The 17327-nt window shown below is 40.5% G+C and overlaps 1 protein-coding gene across 1 annotated transcript; it reads left to right on the top strand.

Annotated features, from left to right (window-relative positions):
* Positions 1-3338: 3338 nt before the first annotated feature.
* On the top strand, positions 3339-14667 carry LOC145451084 (uncharacterized). The gene is made up of 5 exons (XM_080329576.1): positions 3339-4015; positions 6182-6446; positions 12032-12237; positions 13353-13476; positions 13895-14667. The coding sequence occupies exons 1-4, from the start codon at positions 3843-3845 to the stop codon at positions 13468-13470; spliced, it is 762 nt and encodes a 253-aa protein (XP_080185702.1). The 5' UTR covers positions 3339-3842; the 3' UTR covers positions 13471-13476; positions 13895-14667.
* The last annotated feature ends 2660 nt before the right edge of the window (positions 14668-17327 follow it).

The following is a 17327-nucleotide window of genomic DNA, read 5'->3' as shown; positions in this document are numbered from 1 at the left end:
GTCAAAAATTTATTCATTCTCAGCTCACGTGATCAGATTAGCCTGTAGAGCTGATGGAGGGTGTCTTCGAAAATATTACAATGTACAATGTTAATGATGATGCATCTCCCGGTTCTTATTAATCACATAGTTGCATGTTGTTATTTCTTGGCCTCCCACCAGGATTGTTTGTATTGTTATTGATAATATTTTTATTACACATCAATGACAGTGGCGATAATCGCCTGTTTAGAATTTGTGCGTCACGACAGTGCAGTTCCTGAAGTATAGTGTCTTTGCTTTGGTAATGAAAACGACTTTCGCTTGAACGCGCACTTCCATTCTTCATTCTCTCTCGCTAACGTGCGTCCACTTTCAGGACTTTGCTGCTGACTTTGGAGCCCAGCTCACTCTTCTTCTAGGCTTTTCAAGACGCTACGTTAACAGCGGGTCGGCGACGAGGAGCCTAGATAAACCTCCGACACATAGAAACATGGCAGAGCCGAGACTCAAACCAGCAACAATTGGTTGCATAATGACGGCCGCCAACACACGCAAATTTAAATATGTGTAGAAGGTCGCAAAATTGCGGCTGAATGAGGCCGTACGTCCGCAGGTTGAGCACCCCTGGCCTAGCCGAAATAAGAATGAGCATTTGAGCAAGGCTGCAACGTATAGGAAATGCTAAATACGAATCAGGGATCGAGGTTACTGGACCACCATCTAACGCAGTGGTTCGCAAACTCGACCCCCTGGCTGCGCAAGCATGTATTCTGCGCTATTCGTAAGCTGGCCGCAGGAAGCACCAATTCAAAATGTCCGTGCTGTAGCGGTGGTTTCCTCGAGAATCATCAGACAGATATCGCAAGCTGAACACACGCTAACTACCCTACTCTACTCGAAAAGGCAGTATTAAGTCCACTACCAAAAGTTAAATGATTAGAAACATTTGCTTATGACATCACATTCTACGATATTACACATCCAGTTAATCTGTTTTGAAGCATAAACTGGCGTATTTATTGTGATAGCTATAGTCATCGTGTCATCGGTTCATCATAATGTGGATCTGGTACAACCCTGTAGACCCAATCCGAGTGGTACACGCTTTACAAATTAGGGTACACCGTGGGGTGTACGAAACACCCGGTTGAAGAGCACTACCATATTGCTCATTAACCAGTGCGTCAACCTGTAGGCCTACTGACGCATAAACCTGCTTTTGTGATAGCTAGCCATCGAATCATTGTATTTCGGATCTGGTGCACCCCTGTACACCCCATCCGAGTGGTACACCCTTTAAAAATTCTGGTACACCCTAGGGTGTACGAAAACCCCGGTTGAAGAGCACTGTTCTAAGCGACAGTTTCTTGGCACCCTCCAAGGCGCAAGCCTGAGTTACCGGCAACTCGCAGCATTTCGTCTCTGATTGATTGGCGACAACTTGCGCATAAGTAGGCTGCAGATTTTTCAACTTGAGATGGAGAATCGAATTTACAGAAGTTATGCAACTAATGACATGTTTGAAACTGCGCCCAAAAATTAGCCCAAAACACTAAAATATCAAAATAGGCAAAATTTTCACCGGGTTTCATTACGTAGTGGAACCATAACGTCTCTCATGACTCCATACCGAATTATTATTGACTGCATCCGATCAGTACACATCTCATAAACAATATAACTTCACCACAGATTCCACCCGCACTTACGCCAGCAGGTGACACGTCTGTCAATATTTGACTGTAATAACTCTCGCTGGGAGACGAGGGTCGTGTAAACATGTCAATTGGCATATTGATAAAAATTGAAACATCATGTGTATCAGACAAGAGTGCAGGCATTCATGCTCTAAAAGGGGGTTCGTTACATTATAACATGGGTGTCCAAACTTTTCTTGGTGCGGGTGAATACAGATCAATACGCCAAAACCCAAGTCACGCAGCATACGGATGACAGAACGAAACGTGGATCCTGTACACTGTACAGGCATATACACAGGTAGGCCTATGAGTAACCGGGATAGCAATTTTGTGGCTGGGACAAACAAATTCAACAATTACGTGCCCATACAATGACAAAGTCCAAAATAGTACAGATTGGTACATACGAACAATCGTATTTCCCTCACTCCCTGGCTCCGTTACTTACTGTATATCCATCTTACCTCACTAACACTTGTACGTTTTTTTGTTCTGTTATTTTCGTGCGAAGGGGAATCACAGATTCCTAAGTCAGCCTCCAATAGAATAGAATTGTATCATTCAAATTGACTGCGCCTACCATCCATACAAGAGTAGTATGATAATTTTACTTGTTTCATGGAAGCAGAAGCAACTCATAAATTTTTACCGGCTTTATTCGTGTTTGTATATTTCCCTTGACTTTGAGGTGAACCATGAGTTCCGATTTACAGTATCTTAGTCACTACACATTTTACTATGAAGTCTAACAGATTTTCGCTGAAGCAGCACGGGTCATTGTCAATTAATTAGACTTCCAAAATATTCTGAGGACAAGAATGCGGACGACTCGCCTGCCATTGTTCGCGCACCCCTATATTACAACGCCAATGTGGCTGTTACAAAACATCAAAATCATGATATTATCATCTACTTGCTGAAGCTGTAGTATGCTTTAGTATGCTCTAATGGTGGATGCTTTAACAGCAACAATTCTTTGACCATATAAAAATCTGATTATGTGGGGTTTATAAATATATGTTATACTCCCATATTTGTCAATTACCTGATTCCCTTCGAGTTTTATCGTAGTTCGATTGATTCTTCAACAGCAAGAGTAGCTTTGGGCTGGGTTTTGTTTTGTACGAGGGCGCGATGATTGTTTTCATAACGCGTGACCTTATATATTTCATATAAGATATACAATAAACCGAAGTAACAATTGTTCACTTTGTTCGCGTTGTACGTAATTCGCGTTTTATATATAGACTGTGGCCGGGGGTGACTGAGAATTATTACACACAAGCCTACTCACATCATGGCCGAGGATCATAGTTGTGTATAATCTTAACTATTAATTCAATAGCTGTCGATTGATTTCAAAGGATATTGTTTGCGAAGAACTTTGATACAAAGCACTTGCGTTCACGTACTATCGCGATCGTAATTTATCTTCCCAAAACACTTCCTGCGCACAAAAGCCAACTCCATGATATAACGTCACCACTGAAATAACAAGCGCACGATTACTCTCTCAAGTGAGCCGGTTATTGCGAAGATATGAAGTTATAGTATCTGTGAAGCTAGCCTTATATCTTATTCCGGATGCTGGATTACCAAGTATTGAGCGCGGCAGCAAATTTGTATTCACGGACAATTATATACAGTTACAATCAAGTAACCCTGCGTAAGTGATTATGATCAAAGCGTATAGTTCTGGAAGCAAAGTACAAATTCTGCGACAACTCGTGTTGAGGTAGCCGGCATTAATAGCCAACATTTTTCTATATTTATTATAATATATATCGTTGAACTTTTGGTTTCATTTACCGTTATGCTGCATATAGAATTACTTGCATATAATCATTTATCAAACGAAGGAGAGGATGTGCCCACACCAAGATTATTCTGAAAAACCAAATTTCTTTAGTAGAAACGATAAAACCCAGTGTGCTACATAAATCCATTTGATGCTACATTTTCATGCTGTTTATACAGTTCAAGGCGAGGTTTTGGGTTTATTCGATTTTGTTTCTTGGAGGGGCGGGATTCGAGGAATATATCGGCTTTAGGATGCGCAAATTCTCCAGTTTTTGCAGCTGTTATGTGCGAAATTATTACATAACAGTTACGCCCAGTTCTGTAGGTGTATTACTTAATTGAGCTTAATACCGTTCTGATATGGTGGGCGGCTCATCCGCTGCCCATTCTCGGGGACAAATAATGAGGGAGCTAATGGGGAGAGTCAACTTCATGTCCCTTGACATGAGGATGGCAAAACGAGCTAATCAACTGGAACAAGGTCGACTTGCAGCTTCGATAGACGGAAAACGAGGTCTGGCGTATCAATACAGGTAAGAACTATCGGACCGACATTTCTCTAAGGCAGACATATATAAAAATCCGGCCACCAGAAAAATTTAATCCGGCACGCGATGCAATCCTGATTAAATGAATAAATGGTTGTATTATTCCGCATATTTTTAACATTATTTTAGACTTTTATAATAAAGTACTGCAATGTAAATAATTCCTCAAGACAGGACGCATCCACCATATGTTCGTATGCCACATTATGACTGTACGGTGGCAATGTTGCGACTTCACTCTAGACACAATCAGGAACAACTCTGTGACATAGATACCGAAATCTATAGTTGTGCGTAGAAGACGCGAAAACGCCAAGGCTAAACAGTTGCATGTATCGTGGTCACAGGATATGAAAAGGCCAACATAGGCGCCCTTACGGCTCTAAAGTCCTAGCATTCGAACGCATTTTGCTATTATTCTATCCATACCAAATTCGCACTTTTAAACTAATGACTCGCGGGGAGAAGGATGTCTTCACAGTTCATGTCTGTCATTTCATTTTGAGAGATGAGTTGGTTCAGTGCAGTGGTTACATAATCTCTCTCTTATCCGTGAGTCAAACTGACTTTCGTGGAAACCCAAATACCAACCTTATAAATTAATCAAATTCGATGCGTCAGCGTTTACGGATGGTGTATTCCTCACAGGAGCAGGAGCAACAGTGCACTAATAAAACAAAGTAAGAAAAGAAGTATGACAACTTATTGTCACTCAATTATGTCGTAGGCCGATCTTCATATATTTATGGCGTGGCTGTGTTCAATGATTGCATCAGGGCTTACAACTAAAGCCAGGCACAATGATTCGCGTTTAGTCGAATCCGAAACGAATACTAATTGTAATGATTCGAGACGAGTCGTGACTCGTGAGAGACGAAATTTTCGGGTATAGTATCGATATTTTCTTACCATCGTGGAAGGCTGAAATCTCGATTGTTCGAATCACGGCACCGAAACCAGATAAAAAGCCATACACAAGTTGGTAGAAATGATAAATAGGTAAGATCGTGATGAACCCACAAGGTGCAATGCGATTGGTATGGTCGAGAAAATACCAAATCATCTTTATGTGGTACAGAGCTGGCCCTATATTTTATTTGCGGTTGCATAAAAGTTGCGCATTTGAACTTATCCCATCATCCATATACTGGTATATGACGTCATACGGAATGATACTCGTGGTCGTTCTTTGGAACGGCTAGGAAAGGCGAAATACCCTAAACGTTTAGCTTAGCGATTTCATATCGACATCGATTTTCCGTGGGTACATCACGCGTATCCATACCTTGCTTGGCGTACATTCAAAACCGCATCAATCATAACTCCATAAAGTAAACACTCAGATGTTGGAAAAGCTGTCAAAATCCAAACATTCATGTTTCTATTTACGATATCCGTTTGGATCAGCGAGAACGAAAAGGTTAACAATATAGGCTCGCCTATCGTCAGAAATCAATCAGAGACGTCTCATCCATGAGTAATATAACAGCGTATAAAGGCTTGCCTTAGCCTTGTGTGACTTCGTAAGTGTTTGTGTAATATGATTGACGTTTCAAGGTAGCATCGAATTTGTGATGTTGACATAGTCAACACGACGAACGATACGTTTTTTTCATAGTAAAATTGATATCAAGGTGTTATTTGGCCCTCGAGTTATATACAGGCCCGAAAGACATGCCGTGACAGCACCAGCGGTAAGAAATACACTTGAGAAAATCCGGCGTGTAAATACATATTCGCCACTTAATTTTGCAGCGGACTTAACTGCGACAGGCGTGTAAAATATTCTATAAACAGTTTCCGATTCCTGCTTCGTTCTCGTGCGCTGATACAAATTTCATGACCAACTGTTACAACACCAAACTGGTTCTGGGTTGTAATCGGACCCAAATTGACTTCTGAATTCCTTTCTAATCCTTGCGAGTTTATCCATATAGGCTGATAATATAACCACCACATCTTCGGTGTCCTACAAAAGAGTAAAACGAACATGGGCAGTACTACAAGCCGGAAACTCCGTAATATAGTTAGTACGAATATCGTTATGGTGCAAATGATTATTTGGCGTCGAACAATCATGAATACCAGGCAATTATACCAATTTGCCAATTACAGCGACACTGGTTTTCATTTCTACCAATATTCGCTTAGACACGCTGTACGGCGAACCGAGCAAGATCTCAAACAGGTAAATTTTGAGATGGTGCGTACAAGATACAAGCGCAAATGCTCACGACCTGGGGAACACAAACTCAAATTCGATTACGACGACGCCTTTCACGTGGTTGCGCAAGAGGAAAGAGAGAGGAAGAGGAGGAGAAACGAGAAGATGATGGAAAAGATGAAGAGGCGAAGCAATCGCGCTGAGAGACGGGCTAGGGATTTTATAGAAACCATGGACCAAGAACGAAAGGCAGTGAGATATTCTCTTGAAAATCAAATTGTTGACCGTTATCTATATTCTACCCATATAACGCTATTCGTACCTTAAACTGGTAACATAAACCCAAACCGTGTAACCTTACCTCTAACCCAGGGGTTCTCAACCTGGGGGCGCGGGAAGCTCTCAGGGGAGGCGCGCGAAATTAACCACGTCTGTATGAATTCTGACTAAAAATGTGCATCACAATCATTCTGAGAAGACGATTGTTAAAGATGAAACTTATTTCGTATTCAAGAAATCTCGCCAAATTCTAACTACAGCATTCGCACTCAACGGAGTATAGGCTGATTTCAACTTCATTTGAGCAAATTTTTGATATTCTTTGAAAATTTGGAGCAATTCCTACGTATAAGTCATCCATTACTTCATAGCTTTGCAGTAGCCTAACGTTCGGTGCGCTGGGTAGCTTTTGTTAATAATTGGCGAACAGCACTGCGTAAGACAGATTTAGATGCAATATAAGTTGCTCGGTTTCGCCCTCAATTAAGCTACCCTAAATAAACACAATTTATTCAATTCCAAACCGATCGAATTTAGCATGTCAGTACAGAGCGATTCCGTGCGCTCTGTAGTCACTACCAGCATTAGGATTTCTCAGTGCAACCTACCTTGAAATAATTTGATGTCCTGTTCAATGTTTTATTTCTATTTTCAAACATGTTTGGGGAAATTTGTCAGAAATGTTAAAGACTCAACAACTGGAATGCGGATTCAAACTTGGTGTAAGACATACCATATGTATACTATTAGATCAGGGAAGGGTAACCTGTTGCTGTAGATGGGAATTTATGCCGCCGTCGACACCTAATTCAATTAGTATGTGTTGGCATCGGTCGACATGCAAATTGAAATTACGAATTCACTCCAAAATTTTTGAGAGATTTTGATTAATCTTGAAATTTTCTTCACACTCCGCGCAATTCAACATAACCTAATTTTGCGATTTTAATATAGTAGCGCCTTTCTCACTCTTAGCCGGAATCGGAATCGTGCGTTCCGCACGAAAGAAATTTGTTTAAAATTTTAATATATTTCCACTACCGATACAATTGACTATCCTGATTGTGGGTCCAGAAATAACAGCATGCAACCAAGTGACTAATAACATTTGGCCCACCCGAAGATGCATTATCATTTATAACTTGCCCTAAATTTTCAAAAGCACTCTCTCAATGAACCCTACCGGTGTATCTGATCACATGGGCTAAGAGAGGATAAATATTTGATAATAATATGTGATACTGCTACTATTAATTACGGAATTCATTCGTGAATTTGAAATATTTTCGCGCTAGGCGCGACAATATGCAATCCCTGCATCTATTCATAACATTGCGACTCGCGATTTCGGTACGTACAAAAAGGCTTTTGTTAAAAGTATAATCGTCGCCGGACTCCGTAGTTCACCGGCAATGGATATGGACAGATTACCATAGGTATTTCGCGTCCAGTTAGTTTATTACGGCTTTGCCCTGGAATGCGGCCTCAGGCTACATAAGTAATCGAGATGGGCCGTGATTAGCAAGTATAGGTTGCCTACCTCAGTATTAGATGATGTTCTCTTTTTGACATGACGTAAAGTGTGTGTGTGTGTGTGTGGGGGGGGGGTCAGGGGGCGGAGTATTTTCGACCATCCCCAATGGGGAGGGGGGGCGCATATCCAAAAAGGTTGAGAACCGCTGATTTAACCCGAACTCGCTATTTTGAATAACTTGACTTAGAATTGCTTGTAATTTTTGATGCCTCGCTGCTATGACATTCCCTGTTTTGAAACTCACTAGTTTGCCCACTATAAGGCCGATTAAAAGAAAGCAAATTCATTGTGGGCGCTTTGAATCTGGCTTTCCTGCGTTAAGGACTCGTCCTTGAAGCGTTCAACAATCACATACTACACTGGGCAACAATTTTGATCGAAAAATTTGTTGACTTTGATTTTGCACTTGATTTAGGATAATTTTGGCGTGCTGATTCCAAACATATGCCGTTGGTTTTCTTCTATCAAGCCAAGTTTTTGCTCTACGACATATGCCCAAAATATACAAATGTTCCCGAATTTAGTCATAATACTGTCTCATACCACATAGAAATCCACACTTATATCCAGGCCGTGTTATTTTTGGCATATGCCAAAACTGCCAAAAATAACTTATTTTTGGCATTTTTCGATTTTTATTTTTGGCAGTTTTGGCATCGTCCTCTAAATAGATAGTTTCAGCCTTAAATTAGTCACAAAAACGCTTTGTTTGGGCTAGTTTGTAAAAAGACACCACAAAATGTGCAGCATCCACGTATAATCAGTGCCAACAAACAATAAGAAGAAGAAAAAACCTAACGATTTCATAGGTTAATAATATCAAACGAAACTACAAAATGTGCAGTATCCATCATAATCGGTGCCAATAAGCAAAAAAAAAGAAAAGCCCAACAAACACGCTCAACAGCTGATTGTTACAGCTGTTGAATAGACTTAAATCGTTTGCACTGTAACAGTGCTTCCAAACTCAGGTCCGCTAAGTTTCTCCTAAATTCATTTCTCGCCCAGCGAATCTGGGAAATATCGGCTTCAACAGTAGCCGTTGAGGGAAAGATAGTTGCCAGTCATCCAAAAAAGGTTTTCAGAGCTTCAAAATCTTTGGAGGGCCGAACCGGCTTCCATGCATCATGAAAAGAGATCACTTCGCCAGTGCCATCGATCTCATCGCGGAAAGAATTTTCTTCACGATCCTTTTCCAGGAGTTTCCTGTGTTGTCTCTCAACACATTCTATTTAGTAGCCCGACTATCATTTCTCCTTCAGTCTACCGATATATTTTCGGAGGACTTTTGTCACTTCAGGTGGCTTTAATATTACCAACTCTCATGGAAGAGTCCTGGGAAGGTTAGCTATTGTTTAAGAACATTGACGCAACAAGACTGTCTGGCAAAACGAGACTATGCGGCTCAGAAATAGCCAGACAGTTTGTTGCGTCACAATGTTCAACTCGATCACAATGCAAAAATCGTAGTTGATTTTGGGGTTCCAGTTCCATGAGCAGAATATAATTTATATTGTAATAATCAGTACTGCGGCAGCTTCTCATTGATACCCGTTTTATCAAATTTAGCGCTCGACAAGCCGGTCAAAAATGGTCGTAAATTGCCTTCGGACAAATGGAAAGTATGACGTAAACCAAATGCAGTAAGCCGTTCAATCTCGCTGTGCCCACACCATTTAGGACACCATGCTTTCACCCCTAATGGGTGGGCTGGACCAAGATTAAGAAACCTGCCTTTCACAAACGCTCTTCTCGCTTGTAACGCGGTCCTGTTAACACAACACCATGAACGAAATACACTATTTGGCAGTCCGTGTTATTTATGGCATATGCCAAAAATTGCTTATTTTTGGCATTTTCAAATTTTTATTTTTGGCAGTTTTGGCATCTGGCTCCTGAAATGCCAAAAATAACACGGCCTGCTTATATCACATACTAAGTTATATAGCCAAGACGCCAAGTGAATTATTTAGAAAAAAGGTACTGGTGTCGATCTAGGCCGATGCTTTCATCCATTTTTGGTTAGAGGATGCAATCATCCGAGGATATTTCCGAGACATATTTATTGAAAACAGGGTGATATGGCAAGAAAAATAAATATTACATTTACTGTCAGCTATAGGTCCAATGCCGCATTAAGCTTATCCAGTGTAACTTGAAACTCTTGTACGCTCGATAATTTGGATCAAGATGAAGATATCGGAGATAGAAGGCCTAATGATGAATATTTTTAAATCGAAGATGATTCAGAACGTAGAGTAGTCCATCAACACAATTACAATGATCTGACATAGACTTTGGGACTTGGAAGAGAAAGATCAGAAACTTTTAGCATCCTTGTGAATTGATAAAAGATTACTGGCAAGAGAGAGAAACGGCGATCATGAGAAACGGCGTTTTCATCGTAGGGCTACTTTCGGTATATTTGTGTATTGCCGTGATACTGGCATTGGCATCATGCTGTCACCATGCGTTGCTGGAGAAGTTAGGAATCCCGATTTACACCTCAAGTGAATGACAAATGTCTATTGGTAGCTCAACAAGGATCCCAAAGTGTGGCATTCTCCAAAATGACAACGTCTTAGGTGCAGTAACAGTTGTACAAGTCTTCGTGAATATTACAGAAACATTGAGAATAATACAGAAACACTGAATTGTTGCAATATCACAAGAATGATTGGATGATATGTGTCAGCTTTAAAATATTGTGTTTTCTTAGTGATCAGGCAATAAAGATGCACATTTGCCCCTGATACGCATGTGCCACTGCCATATGTTTATGTTGGACAGTAGACATTCAAAAAAGCTAAAATACCTAAATAATGGCCCGGAAAACCTTGGCATATTGCCAGCGATGGGCAAGGACAAACTATCCCCCAATATCTGAAGACGATTGAGGTAAAGTAGCCTACCAGAGTAGATTGGAGCTTACTTACGTTTGCTGACTATTGCTCTAGTTGCAAACGAGACAACTCACATGATTATGAGTTATTGGCGTAAATTCGGACCCTGAAACACGCACTTTATTTGTCTTGCAGAGGCAATATCAGTTTAACTCAACCAAAGAAAGCAGCGCAAATGCTTATTTGGGGTCTATTGATTTACTTTCGACTGCCCGTGGTTTTTGAAACGTTTTTTTTTAACAATAAACACAAAATATTAAAAGTAGTACTTTTATGTGGATTATGAGACAATGTGGTGGATGCCTAACCAAAATATTCGACGTACTAGAGAAAAACGGAAGTCATGTTTGAATTTAGCGCCCAAACCTTAGTCGGAATCAATTGTCTAATCAAAGTAAACAACATTGTGTTTACCAGTGTTATTTGTTAATATTCCCAATAACTGTTTTTCTCAGTCCTATCGATGATCGCTTTACCTGTACATAGCCTGCACATATTTTGGCTGAAATAACAATTGCGATGGTGAACTCCCTCTTAAGCACAAGATGACGTTTCGTCTTCTCCATTTCTCTCTAAATTTCCATAATCACAATGCGGCTTCTTCTACGAGTCGGAGCTTGATCTGGGCTCCTCAACGCCGATCCTGCCGTAGCGCCAGCGTTCTCATAAAGTTCAGCAATCGAACAAGCGGAACTCGAATAATACCAGCAGCAGAGACCAGATAGGGAGTAGAGTTAGAATGATGAGCGAGAGTAGGCTACGCAATAAGGAGAAGTTGTCTATAAACCTTTCAAGAAGCAAAGAGCTTGAAGAACATACATTGCATTGTCGTGGTGCATATAGCGATAAGAATCATTTTTCCATAATAGTAGGCCTAATAAATATAAAGCGGTTGTTTCCCGTATTCCGTGGGAATGAATCGTGCACACGGCTGGCAATTCATGTGTTTCACAGTTATTTTATTAGGGAGGCAGATGTCCAAATGTTGGTATTATTCGACTTTGTCGTTTCTGCAGTCTTCGCTGCACTGTTTTCCGGCAACATCGCGACCTTGTTACTCATTAATACATGAACTGCAGATGAACAACATAAATGTTTTCGTTCGTAACGATTATTTTCAGGAGAGGAAGCTTTCCAACGCTGAGATTCTGAAAATTATATTCAACGAATATGACCAGACCAATGAAATTACCCCTGATGATAATTCTGTTACCAACGAGATGGTTACTGTTCCTGATCCGGAAGACATCGCGCCCGATGGCAAACTCCGAACAAAATTTAATCTTCCGCCGATCGAAGAGTCGTGGGTCAACGCACGCCGCGCAAGGTTATTCTCTTCAATTTGACTGTCGATGATGGTGGTATTGCTCGAAGGCTTCAAAGTCAATATGAAAATTGAGGATTTACGGATAGAAACTTGCTTTTACTTTAAGAACGTAGACATAGCTGACGTCCCAATGCTCTAAGATAGGCCCGGCATACGTTTGAAAGACTGAGTAGCAAAACAGCGCGTGTTATAATAGTGAAGCATTCAAATCAGCGAACGTCGAAAAATATAGAGTTGGCCTACATAAATCGACTTAGGGTGGATTGCACAAAGGCCGATCAAAAAGTAATCTCCGATAGCCTTAATCGGTGATAATTCAATCCGCCAGTAAGGTCACCTGGCAGCCGTGTTGCACAAATGCAGATTATCCCAGATCACTGACTATAAATGACGCAATTGACTTGGGTTGGCATCATGCCTGCGGGGCTGGTACGTTTGCACTGCATTGCTACTCGGACATCATGTCTTGGATATGTTCGGACTGCGTTGCTACTTGGTCATCATGTCTGGGGCATGTTGTCGGACTATGTTGCCTCTCTGAAATCATGTCCTGGTTATGATTGAACTGTCTCGCCACTAGGACATCGTGTCTGTGTTATGTGGACTGATATGCGAGACATGTCGGGGCATCAAAGAGTCGATTAATTTTATGAGACACCTCATTCGGTGATTCAAGTTTCGCTGATTAAAATTCTCCGATTAGTGACTAATCTTCATCTACGCGACGGAAGCGGTTCGATACTGACGTTTAATCGGCGAACACTGATTGAACGGCATTTGTGCAACCCACCCTTACTAATTTCAATCCCTCGATATTTTGAATGCATCGCTGTTATTTCATCCGTTATTTTGCCTCGCTCCTATGCGCTCCTATATGATACTCGTTGTTTCGTTGTTTTGACACTTCCCGTTAATCTCGCATTCCATTTATATAATGTGCGCAGTATCTAAACGTATATGGTTAGTGTTCAGCCAATGTTAAGACGTGATGATCCCCAGTCATGATAACCTTCAGTCATCTGCCGGTTTTTTCATGCCAGTTATCTGAATGTTCACGAGTTGTCGTTAGCAATTGATTGCTCAGTACTAACCGCGATACGACCACAAATCCGTAGATACATCAGAACGAAGAAGCTGCGGCACTTTGAAAAAGAGCTGACGAATCGGGAAATATTTTCGAAGACCAACTTACCTCCAATAAGAAATGGATCTGTTGTTACGCTTGGTGCGTGATGAAAGGTAAAGGATATACGAGTTTTCGCTGAAGCTATCGAGTGAGCATCTCTTTTGGGTGTCCTGTCCATGTCCGAGGATACAAAATCCCCATGGCCCATTCCTACCATCAGTTGCATGCTAGGGTCACATTCTTCTTGTTTTAATATTTTGCTGACATAACATTCTCATGATGCAACATCTTGGTACTATACCAGGGACGGGCAACATACGGCCCGCCGGTCGGATCCGGCCTGCGACGTGATTTTGAGCGGCCCATACCATACTATATGGATATATGTATCAATTGTTGAAGAACCCTATCTCTGAATACTACGGTCGTTTCAAGTTTAGAATAATAAGATGGGCTGAGTCGGGCGCCGGTAATCAGCTCTAATGTCATCGAAACCTAAATATGCAACAATGGAAAACAATATATTTTTAGATCGGTTGCACGGAAGAAACAATCAATTACTGATATCGACATTCTCCATCGGACACTTCCGGATTGCACAATAAGGCAGACCTACGTAGACTACACATAAATCCGAAGCCAATTCCCTGATGTCGCCAGACTACGTATATACCGAAAACCCCAAGAACATGCGAATTTGACTCAGTGTTGAGATGAAGTGCAGATTTTTCTTCGAGTTCCGTCAAGTCATTTCAAAATTAGTATTGTTGACTTGGTATGGGTACCTTCCCAATCCTGCTAAGCGTTTTGAAGCAGAATATTCAATGATTGGAAAATGAAAAATTGACTCGTAAAATATGAGTTCGAGTCACGAGTCATTTCATATTTCTCAGTCATCGAGTTTGAGCCAAGTCATTTTAAGGTATTACTCTTTTAAAATCATTACTCGAGTCATCCCAACACCGCCTTGACTATGACCTTGTTCGATTTTTCCACTATCATTAAACTTATTACTTTCGACCTCTACAACGAACTGCCAAATATTCCAACGGCATTCGACTGAGTGCGTATAGACTAAACCGGTCACGAAAGGACATGATTCTCGACATACTATATACGAATAAATTCACACTTTGCTGATACATCGGGTCAGCCTCGGTAATTCCAAACGTTAAGTTACTGCTAAACAAATATTTTATTCGTCTTCTGTTTATATTTGGTTATATTTGTTACAAATTTATATTTACTTATATTTGTTCGAAAATTGTTTATTTCATAATCAATATAATGCATTCTCAACCGGCTATCGCATCATCAGAATGAGCAGATCCACTTGCTGCGTGCCAGTGAAATTTTACATCGGTTTAATACGCACCAATAGAGGCCCGATTGAACAGTTGAACACTTACCATTATACTAGACCAGTGATTCCCCGCCTGTGGGATGGAACGGTCTTGTGCGGAAGACCCAAATCGTTCGTGACGAACGTGGTGCGGATGAAAATTGCGCGTATTTTTACTTATATTCAGGCATGAAATAATTCTTATATAATTGATAGGATATTAAGTAGCCTACAGTGGCCCCATAACTTTTGTTCGCGTGAAACATTTCTAAAATAGCGGCAGACATACACAGAATCAACGCTGGGAATTGACGTAAAATTGACTTTCTTCTCGCCTATTTACTCCTGAAATGAATTAAGAACAACGCTGTGGGTTTTGAACCCCTTCGGTGAACAAGAGCCTCTGCGACCTTTAGGGCAAACGTCATACTCGTAAAAACGATTCTGCTTCTAACCATTTTTCAAGCTCTGCATTTTGGATACCACTGTGATTCTAATGTAATTCTCAGTAAGTATATATGTTCAGGTGAAACACAAAAATATCGGGACATCATGATATTTTTAAGTTTAGAATTTTTACCGGACTTCCAAAAACTACATGCTCGATTTTATAATATTTTTTGTAACAGGTTATAGGGATATCTGATTAAGAATGCGACTCAATCAGTAGACACAGGTGCCCAAATGTAAAACAGATTTACAATAAATATGGTTCGGAATAGCTCAGGAACAGGAACAGATCAAAATCGCAACCAATTTGATTGAATATTTCGTCATTCAATACATATAGATACACTTGAATTTACGACAATTTTGATTTATGTAATTGAAGAATTACGCACGATGGTAGCCTAAGAGAAGATATTCAACCCCATCAGTGGACGTATGTACCCCTAGTGAAGAGCTATTACCAGACCTAGGCTTCGGAATAACTCAGGAACAGAACAGAGTCGAATTGAATTCGGTGGAATATCGCGTCTCACCATATCAAGTTTGTTGAAAAATCAAATATATCTATATGGTGCGACGCGATATTCCACCGAATTCAATTCGATTCGATTCTGTTCTGTTCCTGAATTATTCCGAAGCTTAAAGTTCGGCAATTAATCTTTCTTATGGGTACTTACGTCCACTGATCCCGCTGAATATCTCCCTTTTGAGTCCCATCATGGGTAATTCTTCAATTATGTATATCTATTTGGTCGATTGAATTCGATTCTGTTCCTATTCCGAACCCTAATGTTCGTGAATAATTTTTTCCTAAGGGTACTTACGTCCACTTAGAGGGTTGAATATCTTCCTTTAGAGTCCCATCATAGGTATTTCTTCAATTATGTATATCGAGTTTGCCGAAAATCAAATATGTCTATATGGTATACGACACGATATTCCATCGAAGCTTAATGTTTGTCAATAATTCTTTCGTAGGGGTTCTTACGTTCACTTAGGGGGTCGAATATCTTCCTTTAAGGGTCCCATCATGTTTTTTTTTTAATTATATATATCGAGTTGGTCGTAAATTCAAGTGTATCTATATGAAATGAACGACGCAATATACCACCGATTTGAATTCGATTCCGTTCTGTTCCTGAGTTATTCCGAACCCTGATGTCTATGTCAGAGGTGGTCAAAGTAGTCAAGAAATCTACTCAAGTAGAAGTAGAAGTAGCGACGAAAATATCTACTCAAGTACGAGTAGAAGTACTTCCTCCATAAGCAACCTAAAACTACTTGAAGTTTGTTGTTGTTGTTTGTGGTATTCATGGTGTTTGTCGACTACTATGGTCATTTACACCAGGCCGATATGTTTGGTTTTTATTTCGTAACTGCCGACTTATAGCACGGCCCACTTCTAGGCTTTTCGTAAGACACCGCTAACGCGGATGAGGTGGCGAGGAGGAGCCTAGATAAACCTCCAACACTTAGGTATAGGGATTCGGAAGTCGACCTCGGTCGGACTCGAACCCGCAACCCATTGGTGTCGCAGCCGCGGATTATACCACTGCGCTATCTCGCCACCACTACTTGAAGTAGAAGTATAATTGACTGACTTTAAAAGTACTCAAGTAAGTAAGTAGTTGTGAAAAACGATCCTAATTCGTTCACATGGATTGTAAAAAGGTGCAAATCGAGCTATGCGATACGTGACGAGCTTGATTCATATTGATGCATACCAGCAGGTATCCAATTTTCGATAGCATAAGTATTCGTCCACAGCATGGGATGAAAATGATAGTATTGATATGGAAATGCGATGCTAATCCTCTGTTTTCTCGAACAGCACGTCTTAGAAAATAGCATGGTACGGCGCCATTCCCCATATTATAAGGCCCGTAGTTTAGTCGAAGAGCAATACGGAGGAAGTTGTATAGGATACGGTGTAAACACTTTGGGCGATTAGTAAACGTTAATAAAAAATATGGTGGACGGTAAAAATGCCATATTGTGTAGCTTTATTTCCAGTAATTAACGGCATTACTGCAGTTGCTTTTATGCTTCAACATGTATGTTATCCGGAGAAAAGAGTTGATAATAATTATAACTCAAAGTATATGATACTGGAAATTGAAAGTGAAATATAAATACTACTTCTAAAAGCGTAACATGTATTTCATGTTTTTA

The sequence above is a fragment of the Botryllus schlosseri genome, chromosome 11 (assembly GCF_051294905.1).
Source record: "Botryllus schlosseri isolate E-star chromosome 11, Bs_hap1, whole genome shotgun sequence".
NCBI lineage: Eukaryota > Metazoa > Chordata > Ascidiacea > Stolidobranchia > Styelidae > Botryllus > Botryllus schlosseri.
This window is presented reverse-complemented; position numbering and strand designations above follow the sequence as displayed.

Coding starts and splice junctions, on each gene's coding strand:
- LOC145451084 (XM_080329576.1), top strand. CDS start 3,843: ATGGTGGGCGGCTCATCCGCTGCCCATTCTCGGGGACAAATAATGAGG. Junction 4,016..6,181: donor GGTCTGGCGTATCAATACAG/GTAAGAACTATC, acceptor ATATTCGCTTAG/ACACGCTGTACGGCGAACCG. Junction 12,238..13,352: donor GTCAACGCACGCCGCGCAAG/GTTATTCTCTTC, acceptor ACAAATCCGTAG/ATACATCAGAACGAAGAAGC.